General features: G+C 40.8%; 2 protein-coding genes across 3 annotated transcripts in view; one reads left to right on the top strand and one right to left on the bottom strand.

The window, feature by feature from the left end:
- LOC113036314 (chloride channel protein 2) overlaps nucleotides 1–6,361 on the top strand; it is a 184,075-nt gene extending 177,714 nt beyond the window's left edge. For both annotated transcript variants that reach the window (XM_026192578.2, XM_080288596.1), the window contains one exon: nucleotides 1,986–6,361. In XM_026192578.2, coding sequence (XP_026048363.1) covers nucleotides 1,986–2,180 — 195 coding nt within the window. In that variant the 3' untranslated portion in view covers nucleotides 2,181–6,361. The remainder of the gene's footprint in view (nucleotides 1–1,985) is intronic.
- Nucleotides 6,362–9,071: 2,710 nt separating this feature from the next.
- hspb12 (heat shock protein, alpha-crystallin-related, b12) lies at nucleotides 9,072–19,495 on the bottom strand. Its single transcript, XM_026193340.2, has 3 exons — nucleotides 19,104–19,495; nucleotides 13,781–13,941; nucleotides 9,072–10,361 (listed from the first exon to the last, which is right to left on the bottom strand). Exons 1-3 carry the CDS (start codon nucleotides 19,348–19,350, stop codon nucleotides 10,170–10,172), a joined length of 600 nt encoding a protein of 199 aa, XP_026049125.1. The 5' UTR covers nucleotides 19,351–19,495; the 3' UTR covers nucleotides 9,072–10,169.
- Between the last annotated feature and the right edge of the window lie 568 nt (nucleotides 19,496–20,063).

The raw sequence follows: 20,063 nt of genomic DNA, 5'->3' as shown, positions 1-20,063 counted from the left end.
CCTTTTAGGTACTGGTTGAGTTTAATCACAGTTATTCTGTACAGTGTGAAGCATAGAGCAGGATTTAGAATATTAATGAACTTCAGATACACAAGGTCAAAACTTTGGCATATAAATAAATTTAAAAGGATATTGTAATGTACGTTTTCAATTAAATTAATATGTGCAAAATATCTGTCTGTTGTTGCAAACAACAACATGAAATATTAAAAATATAAATGTAAAATACATATATGTATGTATGCATGTATACGTGTGTGTGTGTGTGTGTGTGTATGTATATATATATATGTATATATACATATACGTGTGTGTGTATATATACATATACGTGTGTGTGTATATATACATATACGTGTGTGTGTGTATATATACATATACGTGTGTGTGTGTATATATATATATATATATATATATATATATATATATATATATATATATATATATATATATATATATATATATATATATATATATATATATATATATATATATATATATATATATGTATATATATATATTATAAGTTGTAGAGCCATTTCTTTCTCTGCCTTATCCAACTTTTTGTTAGTGCCATTTTGTTTGACCAGATAAAGACCTCTCAGGTAATACCTAAAATAGTCTCTGACAATCATTGGTTTTATGTAATACAATGTTTTCCTGAAGATTTGTGACTGCAGAAGCATTTTTGTCAATTACTGCTGTGAATGTGGCAAGCATTATAATCAGGGGTGCACATAAGTGGTCCGCAGGTGCGCATGCGCTGTCAAAATAAAAAATGTGCACCAGATAAGAAGTTGCAACGCGCGTTTACGTACATAAGATTTTCTGGAGGAGGACAGACATTTGTTTAGAACTCTTAAAGATGTCGAAGAAGCTCCTTTAAGCAATTACTGTGGTGTTCCTCCACCTCCAAAGAAATGTCAGAAGGAGTCCGAACCACAAAAGAAGTGCGTATTCTCGGAAAAGTGTTTGCAGGAGGTGAGCTGGCTTCAAACAAATGATGAACGCACAGAGATGTGGTGCAGAATGTGCCGTGAAAATCCCACTCTAGCGGACAAAAACAGTGCCTTTCCCTTTATTACACTTTGGAAACGAGATTTCAGTCCAAAATAGGAAACAACCTTTCCATCAGAAGTACTGATATAATCTTGCAGTGTAGAGCAAGACCACTGTGGTCAAAATTTAAAGCTATATTCAGCACAGTCTAATGATAACAGTGGGAGGGAGGGGGGACCTAAACACCAAACCCAAAGAGTGTATCTTTAATGTACACTATTCTCCCACAAAGTAATCCTTGAAAGAAATTGATATATTTTTTAAAGGATTTTAAAGGTTTCCAAATCTTTTTTTTTTGTTTTTAAAAAGAGAGAATTTAAACCCAAGTGATATATTTTGCTTTTATTGAGGATGTTTAATTAGCATAGAAAAGTTAAAATATATTGATATAAAATTATTATTAAAAATGTGTTTTTCAGTGTATTACTGTACTGGTACAGTAGAAAGCAACACATTATATAAAGTTCTTGTAATGAGGGTGATGGTGTATGAATTTTGATGTATGATACAATTCCTTAATGCTACAATCATATAAAATTCTGCACGCTTCTTTTGACATATTTCTTACTGTTACAATTTAGAAATTGTTTGTGTACTACTGAGTTGGACATTCCCCTTTTTTTTTTGTTTGTTTGTTTTTTGAAAATTGATTTTCCCTCAACTCAGCTGCCAGAGGTTTCTTTCTCCCCACTGTTGCCACTTTTGGTATGGCTCTCTAATGTTTAAGGATCTTTACTTTATGATATACTAAAGTCTCCTTACAGGACTATAGTGATGACCTGCTGATAAATAATAAAATTGCTGTTGAATTGAGTATAGTAGTGCTGTCCAGATTGTTGAAACTGGGAGCCTTAAATTGCGCTGTGAAGTTCTGGTCACACACACTTCCTGCTTCCATTCTAACTACCTTATCTTTCTTCAACCAGCTCCGTAAAGCAATTGAGGGCTCAGTGACTGTGAAAGGTGTAAAGGTGCGCCCCCCTCTGGCCAGTTTCCGGGACAGCGGCACAAGCAGCAGCGAGAACGAAACCACCGAGCTCCACAAGCTGTGGGACCGCCACAAGAGCATGTCGCTGCCACGCGAAAGCACCCCCTCCGAGTCCGAAGAGAAGTCCCAGTAAGGGAAAAGGTGATGAGGAAGAAGAGGAGGAGGAGGAAGATGAAGCATTGAGGTTTTTAATCACTCAAAGCTACAAACATGCAAAAATCCTCAGGGCTCAGGATCAACAGGCCAGCTTCCTCTTCATCTCTCGCCTCATCTGCTCCTCTCCCTCCTTCTCCGCTAACTTCCGTTCTTCCCGGACCACCCAGTGCTTTCTCCAGGAGCCTTGCACTGACCCAGAGAGACACTCCACCAGAGGAGTGGAACAAAACCTGTGCCCTGCTCTCCATTTACCCTTGGGAACCCACAGCAGAGCCAGTGTGGATTAGGGTTACCGAGACTGGGTTAAAATGAAAAGGGATTGTTTCTTTTTTTTTTTTCCTCTCTTTTTTTTTTTTTTTTTTAGCAGACTTTGTTTAGCTTGTGTGTCTTTTGATTTGGGATCAAAGTTTCAACCTGCAGATGTAATCCTTTGAATGAGTCTTCCACTTAAGGTAGAGAAATTCAGCAGTGGTGACAAGGAAGGCTACTGTAATGTGTGCATGTGTCTTTTGAAAGCGTGTGTGAGTGAAATGAGACAATGGATGTGCGCATGAAGAGGGAGGTAGCAAAACGACTATATCCTACAGGTTTTTTCTTTTTAATTATTACGTCTCAAGAACACATGTTAGACTTTGTTTTCCTCATTTATCTGAATGATCAGGTGGTCTGGGTTTGACTGGAATTGGCCATTTCTTTATAAATTACACTGCAGTTTGTCCAGTAGTGGACTCATAAGGGGAGAGATGCCTTAGCTTTTCTGTGTTTTCTTATTTCCATTGCCCCTCTTTACCTCTTCACTTCGAGTCTTAATGGTCAGGTTGAGAGCAGAGCCTATGCAAGCAGACTTGCCTGTTGGCAGCGACTGAGGCACCTGTAGCCCTTTTCATAACGTCCTTTCATGCTGTAGCCGCAGCCTTCACACGCACATAGAAACACACACCAACATTTTAACGGCGATGCACTCGGCGAGTCAAGGTTTTCTGCTTATCTAAATATAGCTTTTAATAAGTGTTCTAGAGAGGGTTGGGGCGGATGGAGAGGGCAGGAAGCAAGTGAGGGAGGGAGGAAGAGCATGGAGCAAATGGATGGCTGAAAGAATGAAGCCGTCATTACCTAACCAGCTGCTCTGTGCTCTCTCATCAATCTGCCTTTGAGTGCCATGTAAGTTTGTATCAGAGACATAACCCCAACAGATAAATGGCGGGGTGGTTCACAGGGTGAGGCGCACAGTGCAAGAGTGCCCAATGATGACGTGCGGGCATGTGGGAACCATGACCAACATTAGTAGTAACATTATTTATTAGAAAGCATTAAAGAAAATCTATAAGTGACCAGCAGAGAGCATTCACAGATTTAGTTTAATCATTCATTCCAGTTAATTTACCAGTCCCATCACCAACTTCATCACCACTGGAGAAACTTCCGAGTACTCGTCAGCTTACCTGATTCAAATTTGGCTGATCTCAACTTCAAGGTTATCTTCTCGGGCACCACTGGACCATGTTCAATTCATATAGATTACCATGCCCAAGAAGATGGTTCATTGACTTGAGACCTGCCGAACTTTAAAACGAGTTAGTTTGATCACACCTCGTGTTAAACCAGAAACCTGATGCGTCAATGTTTTAACTGCAGTGGGGTTTCTGTCATGACAGATAACGATAAAGTACTTTGAGTTTAATAATTCATGTCTGCCATAATGCTCCAGGCTCGGCTGCTCATCAACAGTAAAACACTGATCTGGTTTGCCTAGCGTCTAACCATCTTTTCCCTATATTTGTTACTTATTTTTGACTACTGACAAACACATCTTTTAAAGACATGCTCCTTTTTTTTTTTTTTTTACTGACACTACTTCCTGCAGAATTGGCCCTGAATGCCTTAAAAATGCACTCACACGCATATCCCTCCAAGTTCACTTCTGTGTGCGATGTGTTGCATGGATTTTAGTTTATCGGGTCGTGTCTTGTCTTGCTGCACCCAACCCCCCCATGAATTGAAAACGCACACAGTGACATAGCAGCATGCCTTTGCATGAGAGAGAGTGCATGTGGGGGGGAGTTTTCTATGAACATAACGTACCAAAAAAACCCAAAAAAAGTCAAAAGCTTGACAGGAATGAATATGGATGGAGTGAATGAGGTTTGCCATCATGTGCCTGTGATTTTTGTTCTCTTCGATGGCATCTTCCACTCATCCAGCGAGCTTTATTCAGCCCCTGATTTTAACCCAGGATGGGGGGGGGGTTTTTGGGTTAGCACATTTTTACTTAAAGATTAATATATTTAATTTCATTCCTGTAATATAAAATCATTATTGAATGTCTTAACCAGTCATGACTTGTTGGAAGGAAATTTGGGGCTTGTTTTATATTTGTCGCATTATGTTGATTTTTAAAGTTAAAGTTTCTTTTTGTTTTTTTTCCTTTTTTCTAATGCAAATTTTAACGTGATGTTGAATATATTTGTATTATTATAGACTTTTTTGTCCTTTTTTTGTAAAATGCAAATAACACTAACTGGGGGACTCCCGATGGCGAGAAAAATGAAAGAAATGTAATCACGAAGCCATGAGACGTTAATGTGGAAGCATGCGGTCCACTGTTGACATGTTCATTTCACAAGTGCCTCCTCTTCTTTAACAGCGGGAATAAGCAATCGATACTTGGGGGGGGTGTGCGGGTGTGTGCGTGTACACAACCAGAGAACCTGCTCTGTACACACAAACAGACACGCAAATACAGTATGGGAGTGGGGTGGGTGAGGTTTCAGAGCATGCGAGTGCACTTATCTCCATGGAACCTTCCCCAACACCCCCATTACAGCTCACCCGGGTGGGGGGGGGGACAAGTGACCGACATCCACTGATTTGGTTCTTTTCATTTGTTTGTGCTTTTCATCGATTTTCATTATTCCAGCTCCTGCCGCAGCCTTCCTTGTTTCCGCCGACATTTTCACTGCGTTTCATCTCATTTTGCTAGCAGGCGGACCCAGGCCCAGCTACATGCATATTTATTAGCCAGTGCTAATCAGAGTACAAGTAGTACTTTTCTTTTTTCTCCCCTCCTCATTTTGTGTTTTGTTTTTTTTATGGTTGATCTATTTGTGGTTAATCAATTTGTGCAATAACAGTGGTTCATCTCACTTTGTAACCCAGTTTGAATCAATGGCGTGAATGCGGTATAACCTTATTTTTGTAAAGAAACCTGAAAAGTGTAAAAACATGTATGTGTAGGCAGAGAAGCTACTCTCACACGGGAGCTACTGTGTGATGAAGCGACGATGGAATTAGGGGGTTGTAACAATCCTGAAACCGACACAAAAATCCAGAATCTTCCATGTTCATGTACCATGATGCCACTGTGGAGCGGTTAACTTTTTAACATGCACTGAGTCACCGGGGACTTATCTATGTTTGAGTTTGGTTTCGTTTTAGCCACATGCTAAAAAAAAGTAAAAGTTAAAAAGTTCCATTTCAAATGAGGCATTGAGGAATTGCCACTACAGTGTTTTCTAAAAAAAAAACGTTTGCATTTGGGTGTTTCAAACAGGCAATAAGCTTTAAAAGAGGTGGATGTTAACCTAACCCTACATGATTCACCAGTGACCTGTGGATGTTGATGCCTGGTTAAAGGTGACTGCTGTAACATTAGGCATGAGAATAATGGACATTTTGCTTTGGAGACAAAATAATGGTTTAAAGCAAAGGTTTCCCAGAAGCTGCCATGAAAGCTCACTAGAATCTGTGTTGAAATATTAAACTGTTCACACCTTTAGGTCTTAAAAGGAAAATGGGTTTTACACCTTATTTGGTTTTTGGGAAACCTTTACCTTAAACATTAGCTGCCACTGACATATAAGCGCCTACCCCAGATTTTCCCTGATAAAACAGGCTCCTGGGAAAGTTTTATTATAAGCCCCTCTGTCCTCTCCTTCAGTCTGAGAGGCTTTGATAAGACCCCAATCCCCCATCAGCTGATGAGGGTAATCTTTTATCCACTCCTAAGGGACTGTAAATACTGGAGGCCTCCACTACGGCAAACCCCCGAGGGCCAAACCAGACCGAGCTGAACAAGATCCAGAGCTATTTTTCGCACCGAAAAAAACAAACATTGTTTTTGTATATCAGTGATGAATAAATGAGATTTTAACAAACATGGCGATTTGTTGCAGACTTCTTTCTTTTTTCTGTCTTCTTTAATTTCTGCAGCTGCGCTTCTTTGCTGTCTGCTCTCTTTCCTCCCTTCAGCAGCAGCTGGAAGGCACCTGGAGTGTTGTTTTTGTCTTTGACTAATACTCCCAGTGGGGAGGCATACACACAGCGATGCCACTACGGTGTTCAATATGGTTCAGTCTGTCCCAAATCTTTTTAAAGCTCTGAGAGTTATAGGCTTCATGCTGCTTTGTCCAAACCCCTTTTGGTCAGCGGAGAGGTCTTCTAAGAACACTCACCTCCTGTCCTATGCACGCTTCTGTTCTAAAATCCAAACAATCACAGTCTACTTCATATTAATAGCCTCTCGTGGAAGAAAGAAACTTTTTATAATCCATATTAACATAGGTTTTCTGAATTAAACAAATACACATATTTTTGTTTGTCTCTACTAGCAACTTCAACACAAGAGCCAGAGTGAACTGAAGCTCTAGTACTTATAGCATTATAGAAAAACAGATTTCATTAACAGTATTAATGTAATCTGACAGCATCTGGTTTAAACAGAAAAACATGGAAAATTGTTTTCTCTGTGGTAGGGTCACAACAGGTCACTCTAAGGAGGGATTGGCATAAAAATCCAATTACTGCACATGAAAGACAGAGTTTTCAGGGTCTGACAACGATCCTTAAACCTGAATTGTTTCTGATGGCCAGCAGGGGGTAAATCTTGTGGCTTCAAAGAGAAAATCTATGGGGAAAAAACAACTTTTCATCTTACTTGATCTTTAGTAACGCTTTTCTGATGACTTTAGCGTTCTCTATTATTGAACAAAGAATTTTGATTCATAAATTATGATCATTAGTGTTAAGAAGGCCATTAAATCAGGTTTTGCTTTAAGGGCAACTGGTTTCAAAGAGCTGAGATGTCAGTGTAGAATGCTCAGATCAAAACTCCCAAAATGAGGCTTTGCAGTAACCCCAGTGGCGCTGTGACTGTCCATCTTTTATATACAGTCTGTGATTATGGCTCCGAGACTTCCTGTCTTTGAAGTTTAGTAACCAAAAAAGGAGAGAGAGAGGTCGTCCACCAATGGAAGGGACTTAATGCACAGAACAAAGTTTCAGGTGGTGATGTCCATCTTTTATATACAGTCTGTGTCCTTTGACCATTGCTGCATTCACTCACGGATGGACACGAGATGGGCACAAAGATTAAGAAGGATTGTGTGCCTGGTAGACATTTATAAGAGCAGATCTGTCCGTTGCAGCATTTTAACTACGCTGCATTTCCATTTCCACTGTTTTAGATAAGGGACGTGAAAAGGCTCCCTCAAAAGAAATCCCAATGATCTGTTCTTCCTTCTCAACACCGCTGCTGTAGAACTGTAAACACGACATATCCAATGACATTAAAGTGGGTCAAGTGAGTCTGTTCCAGCACCGCAGCTCTAAACTGAACTAACAGCCTTCTGACTCTGCTCTTCCAGCGGGAGTCTTTGTTGCAACAGTTGGCACCATAATGAACAGACAGTACGCACTTTTGTGCTTTCCTGCCCTCTCCTTCTGCTGCTTTCACATTCACAATTTGCAAAAACACACACACACACACACACACACACACACACACATCGTTTCTTCATTGTGTTGTTTTGGTGTGAAAGAGAGGGGAGCATCTGGACTGTAATGGGTGGGGAGTTCTGTGCTAAAAGCTTAATGAGCTAAACGAGTTCATCGGTTAGGTAGGCTGCAGCTCTGTTCCTCACTGAGTTTAAAGTCTGACACTCAGAACTTCTCCAGGGAGACTTGGGCTTGTTTACATGCGTGCATGTTTATGGAGATCATTTCATGCATTTTTTTTAACCCCAAATAATCTGAAATGCATTGACTGCAGCTGTAACAGAGAGACAGAGTTGAAAGAATAAAGTAAACTACCCAATGTTTCCTTTCATGATGAAACACCAGCGAATGGGGTAAAAAGCACTTGGGCAAAGTGCCATACATTCATGCTGACAAGGCAGATGTTCAAAAAAAGTCTTCTTGTAAGTTTTTACAGTGTGGGAACTTCCAAACTTTTTAAAACTGACTGATATCATTGATGGTATGACATGCAGTCATCCATGCTATGTTTTTTGTGGATCATCACTATCAATATCATCCAAAGCACAGTGGAAGCATTTACTGCTTCCACTGTACTAAAAGTGAATGTAACGAGTGTTGGCAAGCATGTTTTACCTCTAGTTCCTCTCAGTTCCACATATTCCACTCAGTAAGTGGTAGACGTGAAAACCAAGCTTAAATGAGCACGAACAAGTTCATATGTTGTTTTTAAAATTCAATGTAAATTAAGTGTTTTGTTCTCCTGCCCTTTGTTTGACTTCAAAACAGATTCTACAACAGACCAACTATTAAAGTAGACCTGCTGGTGATGGTTAGGTTTGTGGGTCGGGGATCTATGTAACCTCAAAGTTTTCTAAGACGTGCGTGTGCAGATTGCAGGTAGAGAATCTGAGCGAGACTGTGAGGTTGTTCTGAGAGCTGACGCTGCTTACAGTCAAGAAGGGAGACGCAGTGAGCACCACTCTGCACCATCTGTTTGTTCTCTGATCAGTGACAGACAAACCAACAACCATTAGACATTTTTGCACAAACACATATTTATTCCCCGTCTAAGAAAAGACCCGATTTTGATACAAATTGGACAACAAAGATCTGCTTTAGTTAAACAGAATACGTTTAATTTACTCAATTAACATGGAAACACAGATTAGTTGAATCGTCTAAAAACAAGGATTCCTGAAGTCAACCATGAAGGTTTTGAACAGTTTACAACATTTTTAGAACAAACACCTTCAAACCAGTTTGAAACTTTACATCAGCAAATAATAATTCAGTAAATCTGTCATCTTTTACTGCAAAAAATTGTTCAGGAGAAATAAATCTGCAGAGTAAAACCAGCAGGTTTAGCAGAATAGCAGCACAGTCCCCCGTCTTCGTTTTGACAGGATACAGAGGGCCTCAGCATTGAGCTGGAGGTCACATGTGTTTTGGAAGCATTATGAGATCAGTACACGCCTCAGTGATGCCTATGAAACTGAGTTGAAGTGTAAAAATACAAAAGGTGCACAGCTGGACTGATCAAAGAGAGGAGCTGAGTGCTCTGTCAGACACATGTGAGCCAGATGATGGTGCAGCTCTGAAAGTACTGTCCCATCATCCTCCGCTGCTATTAGCAGCGTGTCTATTCACTGCGCTTCAGCAAAACAACACAAAGATGAGCTTTACATTTTATATCATCCAGTTTTGCTTTGTTTTTTTTTCTGGTTTTTGTGATTAAAAACAACACTGGGAAAACAAGAGTTGCTTTATTTGACTAATTACCACACGCCTGATAACAATGGGCTTCCCTGGGCTTTTAGTTCCTGCAGCACCTGAACGTTCCTGAAGGATTTGGAGACTTTTGTTTGGAAAGTAATGTAAGAAAACATGATGTTAACATGAACTTAATAATCTGCCTGATACATTTGTGGGATTGTTAATGCATTGTGGAGTGTTTAGCTTGATCATCCTGGTAGAGGGGTTGAGACAGCGAGAGATTTACTGGAAGCAAATGATGTGATTGCAAGCGAAAAGAGGAAGTGGTGGTGCCACGTTGTGCTTATACTATAAATAATGATTAATTAGTTACTCATTTATATAAATATTCAGTGCACATGGCCACACAATTTGCATAAGCTATAAACAACACTATAAAGTTATAAAAGATCATTTAAAACTATGGGAGAAACCACGAGACACACTATGTGCGCACAGGTCAGAGGTCAGCCCCAGTGTTGTAGACTGGGATACCCAGGTGCTCCTTCCCAGTGAGTGCTGATTTCCGGCGAACACTCACCACCAGGGTACCGTCAGGGTTAAGGGTCCCACTGACTGACAGGGGGTCCATATCCTCAGGGAACAGGGACTTATGGGTGAACGTGTCACTGATGCTGCCATCATCCAAAACCTGAAGGATGGAGATGAAAAGTCAAACAAGGGATTGACCAGCTGGGAATGAAAAGGAAGAAAGGGCACAGAAAAGTGAGAAGAGCAACAAGGCCAGGGAAGGTGCTGGGGTGCAAAAAGAAGGTGAGAAGCAGTGAAAGAGATGGAGGCAAGGAGTGCTGCACTGCTCAGCTGGTGAAGAACAAGCAGGGGGAAACAGAGGCAGAGGAAAATGAGCACTGACTGCTGCTCTCTGAAGATGCTTTTTCACTGTTATAGGGCTTCGAGGCAGGTTGAACGCTTGTGGATTTTTGCCAATTTGCCTTCTTAACCCTGTTAAAATGATTTTCCTGGACTGCAGCGAAGGCTCTTCCCACTTCTCCTTCTGCTCTCTCACCTTTTAAAAATGATTAACATCAAACTGTGAGGGGAGGCGGAGAGCGAGAAAGCCGCAAAGGCACCAAGCTCCAGCTTGTCTGCAGCTCAACAGACCACATCCGAGTCCGATGTGATGGATATGACAGCGGCCCAGATAATTTTACTATACAACGGTCAGTCATTTTTGATTTACGAGAAGATGCTGTCTTCTCATAAACATGTTTTATTATGATAAATTCTGTTTTTTCACAATCTTTTTTCTGGCTTAAGAAATTATTTTATGTCTGCTTATGATCCCTCGTGTGATTTAATGTAGCACTGATGGTGAGACACAGATGGAACGGCCAAGCTTTGTTGGTCTAGGTGCATCTCTGCACTCCCACAGTCAGACAACAAAGTATTAACTCCCCACTTTTACAGCCTATACCACCAAGAGAGCACCAAATCAAGATTAACATCTTTTACGTGTTACATATCGTTAGCTTCATAGCATAATTGCCTAAGTCATTGACTTAGTCAAATGACTTAGGCAATTATGCTATGAAGCTAACGATATGTGATTTTTTTTCTATTGTGCCTTTAACCATAATACTTTTATAAATGAGATGATACCTTGCTCAGGGGAACCTCATACACTCAACAAAAATATAAACGCAACACCTTTGTTACTGCTCCCATTCCCCATGGGATGGACATAGAGACCTAAAATTCATTCCAGATACACAATATAACCATCCCTCCCAAACAGTGGTCACAAATCAGTCCAAATGTGTGGTAGTGGGCACATCTGCTATATTGAGATAATCCATCCCACCTCACAGGTGTGCCACATCAGGATGCTGATCTGACATCATGAGTAGTGCACAGGTGTACCTCAGACTGCCCACAACAAAAGGCCACCCTGGAATGTGCAGTTTTGTCTCACAGCAAAATGCCACAGATGCCACAAGCAATGAGGGAGCGTGCAATTGGCATGCTGACAGCAGGAATGTCAACCAGATCTGTCGCCCGTGCATTGAATGTTCATTTCTCAACCATAAGCTGTCTCCACAGGCGTTTCAGAGAATATGGCAGCACATCCAACCGGCCTCACAACCGCAGACCTCGTGTAACCACACCAGCCCAGGACCTCCACATCCAGCAGGTTCACCTCCAAGATCGTCTGAGACCAGCCACCCAGACAGCTGCTGGAACAATTGGTTTGCACAACCAAACAATTTCTGCACAAACTGTCAGAAACCGTCTCAGGGACGCTCAACTGCATGCCCGTCGTCCTCATCGGGGTCTTGACCTGACTCCAGCTCGTCGCCGTAACAGACTTGTGTGGGCAAATGCTCACATTCGATGGCGTCTGGCACGTTGGAGAGGTGTGCGCTTCACGGATGAATCATGGTTCACATTGTTCAGGGCAGATGGCAGCTGAGAATGTCCCAGTTCTTGCATGGCCAGCATACTCACCGGACATGTCACCCATTGAGCATGTTCGGGATGTGCTTGACCGGCGTATACGACAGCGTGTACCAGTTCCCACGAATATCCAACAACCTCGCACAGCCATTGAAGTGGAGTGGACCAATATTCCACAGGCCACAATTGACAATCTGATAGACTCCATGCGACGATGTGTTGCACTGCATGAGGCAAATGGTGGTCACACCAGATACTGACCGGTTCTGGGTCCCCAGACCCCCAATAGCGCAAAAAACTGCACATTCCAGGGTGGCCTTTTGTTGTGGGCAGTCTGAGGTACACCTGTGCACTACTCATGATGTCAGATCAGCATCCTGATGTGGCACACCTGTGAGGTGGGATGGATTATCTCAATATAGCAGATGTGCCCACTACCACACATTTGGACTGATTTGTGACCACTGTTTGGGAGGGATGGTTATATTGTGTATCTGGAATGAATTTTAGGTCTCTACGTCCATCCCATGGGGAATGGGAGCAGTAACAAAGGTGTTGCGTTTATATTTTTGTTGAGTGTAGTAGCCGTTCGGTGGATTCAATCCCCTGATCTTCCGATTATTGGGCGACCACTCTATTTACTTAACTATCCCTGTCATCCCTGCCATGTTTGACTATCATCAGCTCATCTTTTTTGAGAGTGTGCTACATGTTCCACCTTATACAGCCATGGAAACATAACTACAGGGAATACTTCCACTAGAAGGAATAATCCCTGTCAAATCCTCAAGACCAAACAGCTGCCTTTCACCATTAATTCACCTATACTTGTTCAATGGAAGCAACAACACAAAGTTTAGAATTTCTTCCTGAGACCAGGTTCTCTGAGTTCAGTTGAAGTATCAACAGCTGAAATAGATGCCTGGAGTCCCCTGGTTAAAGTGCTATGCTGGTTCATTATTCTCATGGTAATCATCGAGCTGTTATACGTCTGGCAAGGAAATGTTAAGAAAATGTTTCTGTATAAGGAAGTGTGTATGATTTATTTATTTTTTGTCCCTAATCATAACCAATTAGTACCTAAACCTATCTGCATAATATAAAGTCTGACTTAATGCATAAATCTAACCGAACAGTGTCATTAAAGGTAAAGTGCAAGAAAAATGGTCCCAGCAGAACTTATTCTTGTCTTATGGTTGAAAGTCATATGATCTCTTCACCCTGTCTGACTCCTGACATTGACATTTGTAAATTATGATGAGGGCTTTCTGACTAAGTCAGAATGGAAGAATATGTTATTGTATTTGTTTTCAGAAACTCACGATAATCCCAAATTATTGGAGTCACTCATGGAAATTAGAAAGCATTCATAATAGTTAAAAAATTCAAAATATTAATCAGTGATTCAAATGGCAGATGTCATACTTTGTGATCAACAAACAAAACATTGGACATGATTAATGATAATTCATGGCAGCAGCTGATTTGTTTGCAGTGATTTTGTAACAATAACAGCTTTACCCAGACATGAGTGATGCATCCCAGCCGGCCCACGAGTGCGCTCATGCACATTTGCATGCTACAAGAGTTCACAAATACCCTGCTAATTCCCCCTCACTCATTCAGAAATCCCAAAACGCACATACACCTACACACCTTCTGGGCGTGGATGACCACGTGTTGGTTGTAGGCCAGCACCACTACGTCATGTGGCTCAAACTGGCTGACATCAGCTGACATGTAGTAGCTGTCTCCCAGACACCTCACTACACCACCTGTGCTGGTCTGTCCAACTGTTGCAGCGCCCCCCACAGGAGCTACAGAATAAATGCACAAACATTACAACCGTATAAAGCAATATAGTTAATGCTCACGGAAATGTATCACAGACAAAATGTAGAAAAGTCCATCAACATGTTAACGTTATGAAACATTTATATTTGTAAGACATTTGTTTTTGCTGAAAATATTGTGTTGTGTCTAAAAAATAAAGTCAGCTCCAGATTGCAGTTATGGTCTGTATTTGTATAGCGCCTTACTAGTCCCCAAGGACCCCAAAGCGCTTTACACAATACACAATCATCCACCCATTCACGCACACATTCACACACTGGTGATGGCAAGCTACAGTATAGCCACAGCCGCCCTGGGGCGCACTGACAGAGGCGAGGCTGTTGGACACTGGCGCCACCGGGCCCTCTGACCACCACCAGTAGGCCTCTAATAGCCTCTTGAGGCTGAGTCCCAAAGTGGGTCAATTGCAATGGACACCCACAAAGAGATAGCACAATAGTATTAAAAGTGGATTTATAGAATTTTTAAAACAATCTTGGCCCTCATGGATAGTTTGAACCTTCATGAACATTTTTTAACTGTTTTGAATCTGTAGCTGTCGCATTGAAATGTAATTATTATGTGATTGCAATGTTGAAAAATTTGGTGTTTAATCTGGATTCATGTTGTGTTGTCGCCACCTACTGGTGGGCCTGAGTGTGGTGCTTTGTGGTGCGCATGCTTTGGGGTGAGGCTCAATTAAGAGCACGTGTCGCCAGACTGAAGGCTCGAGCCAGAAAGAGAATGCTAGCCTGTGTAAAGGGTGGAAATATAGACGATATGGACTACAATTGCTCATGAATGTTCAGTAGAAAGGCGCACACGGTATGTTGGTGCATTTACTTTGTGTGTATGTTTTATTTGAGTTGTAATTTTTGTTCTGCTGATGTAATATCCGTGTTTTTCATTGATCATTTCACCATAGTTTTTCACGGTGTTTGCTGGTGAAAAGAAGATTAAAATACTGGCTGAACATCAGTTGGAGCATGGCCCTTTATTCTACTTCGAACATGAAAAACCTTCAGGAGCAGTTACAGAATCTTTTTTTTCTTCTTTCTTCTTTTTTTCTTCTTTTTAACTTTTTTAGGACTTTGTTAACCCTTCAAAGTTTTCATTACTAAGTAGTGTCACTGAAATTTACATCTTGACTTTGTTTTCTGTGTTTGTGTCTTCAGTAGCATATTTCAATAATATTGAATATAAAAAAGGCAGCACGGTGGTTAGCACTGTTGCTGCACAGCAAAAAAGGTCCTGAGTTCAATTCCACCATCAGGCCGGGGTCTTTCTGTGTGGAGTTTGCATGCTCTCCCCGTGTTTGTGTGGGTTCCCTCCGGGTACTCCGGCTTCCTCCCAAAGACATGCAGTTAGTGGGGATAGGTTAATTGGTTAATCCAAATTGCCCATAGGTGTGAATGCGGGATTGAATGTGAGCGCGAATGGTTGTCTATCCCTGTGTGTTGGCCCTGCGAAAGACTGGCGACCTGTTCAGGGTGTACCCCGCCTTTCGCCCTATGAAAACTGGGATAGGCTCCAGCGCCCCCCGCGACCAGAGATGGGCAGTAACGCGTTAACGCGTTACTGTAATCTGATTACTTTTTTCAGGTTACGAGTAAAGTAAGGGATTACTATTGCAAAAACGGTAATTAGATTACCGTTACTTTCCCGTAGGAACGCTGCGTTACTGCGTTACTAAAACCGTGATTTTTTTTTGCCAGAATGTCTCATGACAGTGACGTAAGCGAGCGCGACGTTCGTGACAACAGCTGTGTGCAGATCAACAGTGGATCATATATCGAATGCAGGAGAGAGTATGAGCGTGCAGCGTTTAAAGCGTGGAAGTACTGACCTTATTTTGAGTTTAATTCCATAAAAAGTGACAAAAACATTAGCGTCCGTTGTGCGTGGGAAGAAAACTTCTCTTTACAAGGAAAAAACCCGTAAACTTCCACGCAAGCACCGAGTGCGCTGAGAAACTCGCGGATTCTTCAACTGACCGCCGCGGCACACCTGCACCAGGGCAAACCTCTGCCTACGCTACTCCTACTTTACAGGTGAAAATAGAGCAACAGGACCGCTAGTCTTTGATGTTATTTATTTTCTGCTGTGTTTTACTTGCATCTATTTGAAAGACTGAGTGTAAACACAAAAAAAAAAATTTTATGTGCTGGAATGTGCAAAAAATAGGTTTAAATATTAAACAAATTTCTTCCAGTCAGAGAATGTTGCATATAATTAAATTTTTGCTTGATGCATAAAGTTAAAAGATTAAAACTAATAAAGCAAGTTTTAAAAAGAGACTTTTGATTTGATTACATTTTGTATGATGGATTATGCAGAAAAAGTAGAATTGGGCTGAAAGATCTATCGCTTTATCACCTATTCAGGTTGTAAATCGTGTTTTTAAAAAGTAACTAAGTAACTAAGTAATTAATTACTTTTGTAAATAAGTAATCAGTAAAGTAACAGGATTACTTTTTTGGGGACGTAATCGGTAATTATTACTGATTACTTTTTTCAAGTAACTTGACCAACACTTGCCGCGACCCTGAAAAGGATAAGCGAATGGATGGATGGATGGATAAAAAAGGCATACAAATAATATGTCTATTCTTAACATAGTTCTGTAAGCAAGGTGCAAAGCTAGCAAGCTAGCTAATGCATAACATAGCACTTCCATCTCTCCTCTAAATAGAAGAACTCTTGGCTCCTGAAAAACAAGATGGTGATTATCATGAAGCTGAACCAGGGCCTTCAAAGTGCAGAGTTAACAACCAATGGTGCCTCCATTTTCCGTATACAGTCTATGTTTTCAGCCTAATTTAATAAGATGTTATTGAGTCAGTGCACTGTGTTTATTTACAAAGTCCACAGACTGGATTATTCGGAATTACTTATGGCACTAGTTCGTTTCTAACATGAGACTGAGAGTAACTGTTAAACTTCCTTGAGAGGCACTGTCATTATGAAATTAGAAAAAATGTTAAATGAAGTCATCTAATTCAATCTTGTATTTTTAAAACAAAAATGCACAGTAAACACAAATTATTAGTTAATTTACTACTGTGCATTTCAATGTGCCTCATCTATTAGTTTGACACTGAACGAGTCCTGAGTCTCAGTTGTTTGGGTTGTTTCCAGATTTTAAACCACAACCTGTGCACTTAGAGGCCCGTGGACGTCCGACAGGGACAGACTGAAGGGTCAGTCTGGGCCGTCAGTGTGTTTTACTGCTAGTCAGAAATAAACAATGTTTTGGTAAAGAAGAGACACAACAGGGCAAGAATTGCTTTCATTTTATTTCCACCTTCAGTCTCCATCAGTTCTCAGGTAGCTCATGAGAAACTGAAAATATTCCTATTCAGTGAAATAAAATTTTTAGTCCGGTTATTGATTTTGCTTTAATCTGCCTGTGGGATCATAAACCTTTTATTATTTCTGGTCGTTACAGTTCTGTGCCCTGTGCAGCATAACTCATTTAACACGTCATGATAAGTCTATATCTGCACTCCACCTTTGCTGTAATAATTTTCACCTTGCTATTAAATGCACTGCATTTATACAGCTTTTTTCCAGCCTTATTGACCACTCAGAGTTACTTCTTTATGTTGTCTGGCAGACGATGTCTGGAGCCATGTGCACTCTCACAGCTAAGGCTGGTTGCTGTTTTTCAGGTCTTTTTTATTCATTTAACCTAGAACAGTAACATGGATTACTAAGACCTCTTTTCCTGCTTATGTGCAAAATAAAGAAAAGAGCTACGACTTACCATCACGGTACTCGTGAGCAGCTGCTCGAAAACAGCTAATGTGGAGCTAAGATGACCTTTTTTGTGCACTTTTGTCACACATAATAACAGCAAATTAAATCACATCGATCAGATCAAAGAATACACAAACCCTAGGACCTTTTGATCAATATTTTTTTATTGGCTGCTGACCCTTTGCTAAGCCCCTTCACTGAACAGTGACTCAAACCATAGCAGGTCTTCAGGCTTGTGATTTTTGTTCTTGCTGAAGGATCACAAAAAATAAAAATACATGTTTTTATGTCTTTATGAAACTAAAAACAGAAGCACAAATGTGTAAGTTATGCATTTCTGTGTCTTTATGTGCGCCAGTTGTAGATCAATCCAAATATTGATAGTATCGATACAAACATTGGCATCATATCGATACTGGTGTGATAGGATCCATACTTTATTTCTATCCTCTAACAACAGAAGCTGACCCAAAGTGCATTAGAGACAAGCACATTTACATTCCAGCTCTCCAAACAAACAGCTTCAAAATACATGAAAAGCTGAAAGATGTGTTTTGTTGTATTAGCTAATTACTGTGGAAAGTAAAAATCACAATGTGGTAATTAGAAGTGTTCAGAATTTGCAATTTAACGACGATTAATCTGATAAATCATAGCACTTAGCTTTCCCCTGATCTTATAGGTTAAAAGTATCGGTAACCTACTGGTATCAGCACTACTGGCCCTTGGTATTGACTGAATAGCAAAATTTGCAATATTTCATGTTCAAAAATGCACAAAATTACACAGGAACATTTTCTTTTTGCAGTATTTTGTGGCCAAAAACATTGTAAAAGTTTAGCTAGCTATAGGTTGGCATGACTAACTCCTGAGGTAATTAATGACTTCCAGTGCTCTGAGCTATAGAGTTGTTCCTCACTGTTGTAACTGCACAGGGATGCAAACATAGACATATAAATCATGGATGTAGCTTCTGGGTCAGAAAAACCAAGCAAGTGCAGAAGTGCCTTAAACCTGCATTCTCTGCGAAAGGCCACCAGATGGCAAAAGCTGTGGTTGCAAAAACACCTCCAGTCCTAGAAGTCTGTGGAAAAATAGCTTTTTGACTTGACCGCTACGAACACTTTTCTGATGAGTTTATAAGCTCAGTTGTTCATTTCTGGGCATGTTCAATACAGTTATACTATGTTTAAGAAAAAGTATTATCTTTTGTGCAGTATTTTTGGCTAACTAAGTGTTTATAGCTTCCTTATTCGAATATTAGGTAAGAAGATGTTGAAAAAAGTGTTTTAATTTTAAATTTAGAAAAGAAAAGCCCTGTGTGAAGAAACCCAGAAAAATGCAGATGTAGCATATATTAACCTATACTGACACAAGAGTTCCTTACCATCATGCCCATAGAAGGGTCTGCTGTGCCTTCTGAATGGGGCCAGACAGTTTGGTCCTCCAGGGCCTTCCTCTCCAAACAGACTGGAATGATCGGCGTAGTCGAGAAAAGGCTCAAGAATTGTTTCCAGTGAATCAGATGATCCACCCAGAGACCCCTCTGTGCAGTAAGAGCTAGACGTGCTGTAGCGTGCTGACGAGCGGTACGATGAGGAAGCTCTGCGGCTTGAAGATGTCAGCGATGCCATATTGAGGGACACGCACAGTGCCAAAACACAGTCTGACTCTTCGAGCAACCAGGCTTCAGAAAACAAGATTGTGTTTCAAATACAAGGCTCTACTGACAAAATACAGCAGAAGCAGTGGGCAACCAAAGCTACTCTCCAGCCAGAGGTCCTTGCTGTGGGCTTTTATAAAGCACTGGTGCATTGTGGGTCAGTGGAGCACACTGTGGACTTTACTGTACTGTATCTCTCCTGTGGCCATAAATGGCATTTTGTTTCACCACTGGGGCCAAGAATGTAACGGACAAACTGATAAGGAGTAGAGACCCTTTCTTATTCACACACACACACACACACACACACACACACACACACACACACACACACACACACACACACACACACACACACACAGGGCAGAGATAAGTAAAGAGGACCTCTTGGAGATGCTTCTGGCATGTAGTCAGAAATAGGAAAGTGATGGACTGACCCCACACGTGATGCAAGCACTTTATCAATAACGCATGAACAAATTGGCCATTGAAATCCTTCTAAACTGCTAATGGAATAAAAGATACTTTAAGATGTGTAACGGAGAGTGTTTTCCCCAGAGAACACATTTCAGAACAAAAGTTAAAGGTTGTTGTTTTTTACCTTTTTCCCTCCAGAAGAGCCAGTGTAAATGCAGGCCCTGTTGACCTTTTCCATTCCCCCTCTAAAAGCTTTAATTGTAATGA

This window comes from Astatotilapia calliptera, chromosome 14, assembly GCF_964374335.1.
Source record: "Astatotilapia calliptera chromosome 14, fAstCal68.1, whole genome shotgun sequence".
NCBI classification, from domain to species: Eukaryota; Metazoa; Chordata; class Actinopteri; order Cichliformes; family Cichlidae; genus Astatotilapia; species Astatotilapia calliptera.
The sequence above is the reverse complement of the archived record's forward strand: the minus strand, read 5'-3'. Positions and strand labels throughout refer to the sequence as shown.

What these genes read in the sequence shown, in the direction of transcription:
- hspb12 (XM_026193340.2), bottom strand. Translation starts at nt 19,350, where the DNA reads ATGGCATCGCTGACATCTTCAAGCCGCAGAGCTTCCTCATCGTACCGC. An exon ending in ACCCTTCTATGGGCATGATG is followed by an intron (nt 13,942 to 19,103) that starts GTAAGGAACTCT and finishes TTTATTCTGTAG; the next exon opens with CTCCTGTGGGGGGCGCTGCA. An exon ending in TGGTCATCCACGCCCAGAAG is followed by an intron (nt 10,362 to 13,780) that starts GTGTGTAGGTGT and finishes TCCATCCTTCAG; the next exon opens with GTTTTGGATGATGGCAGCAT.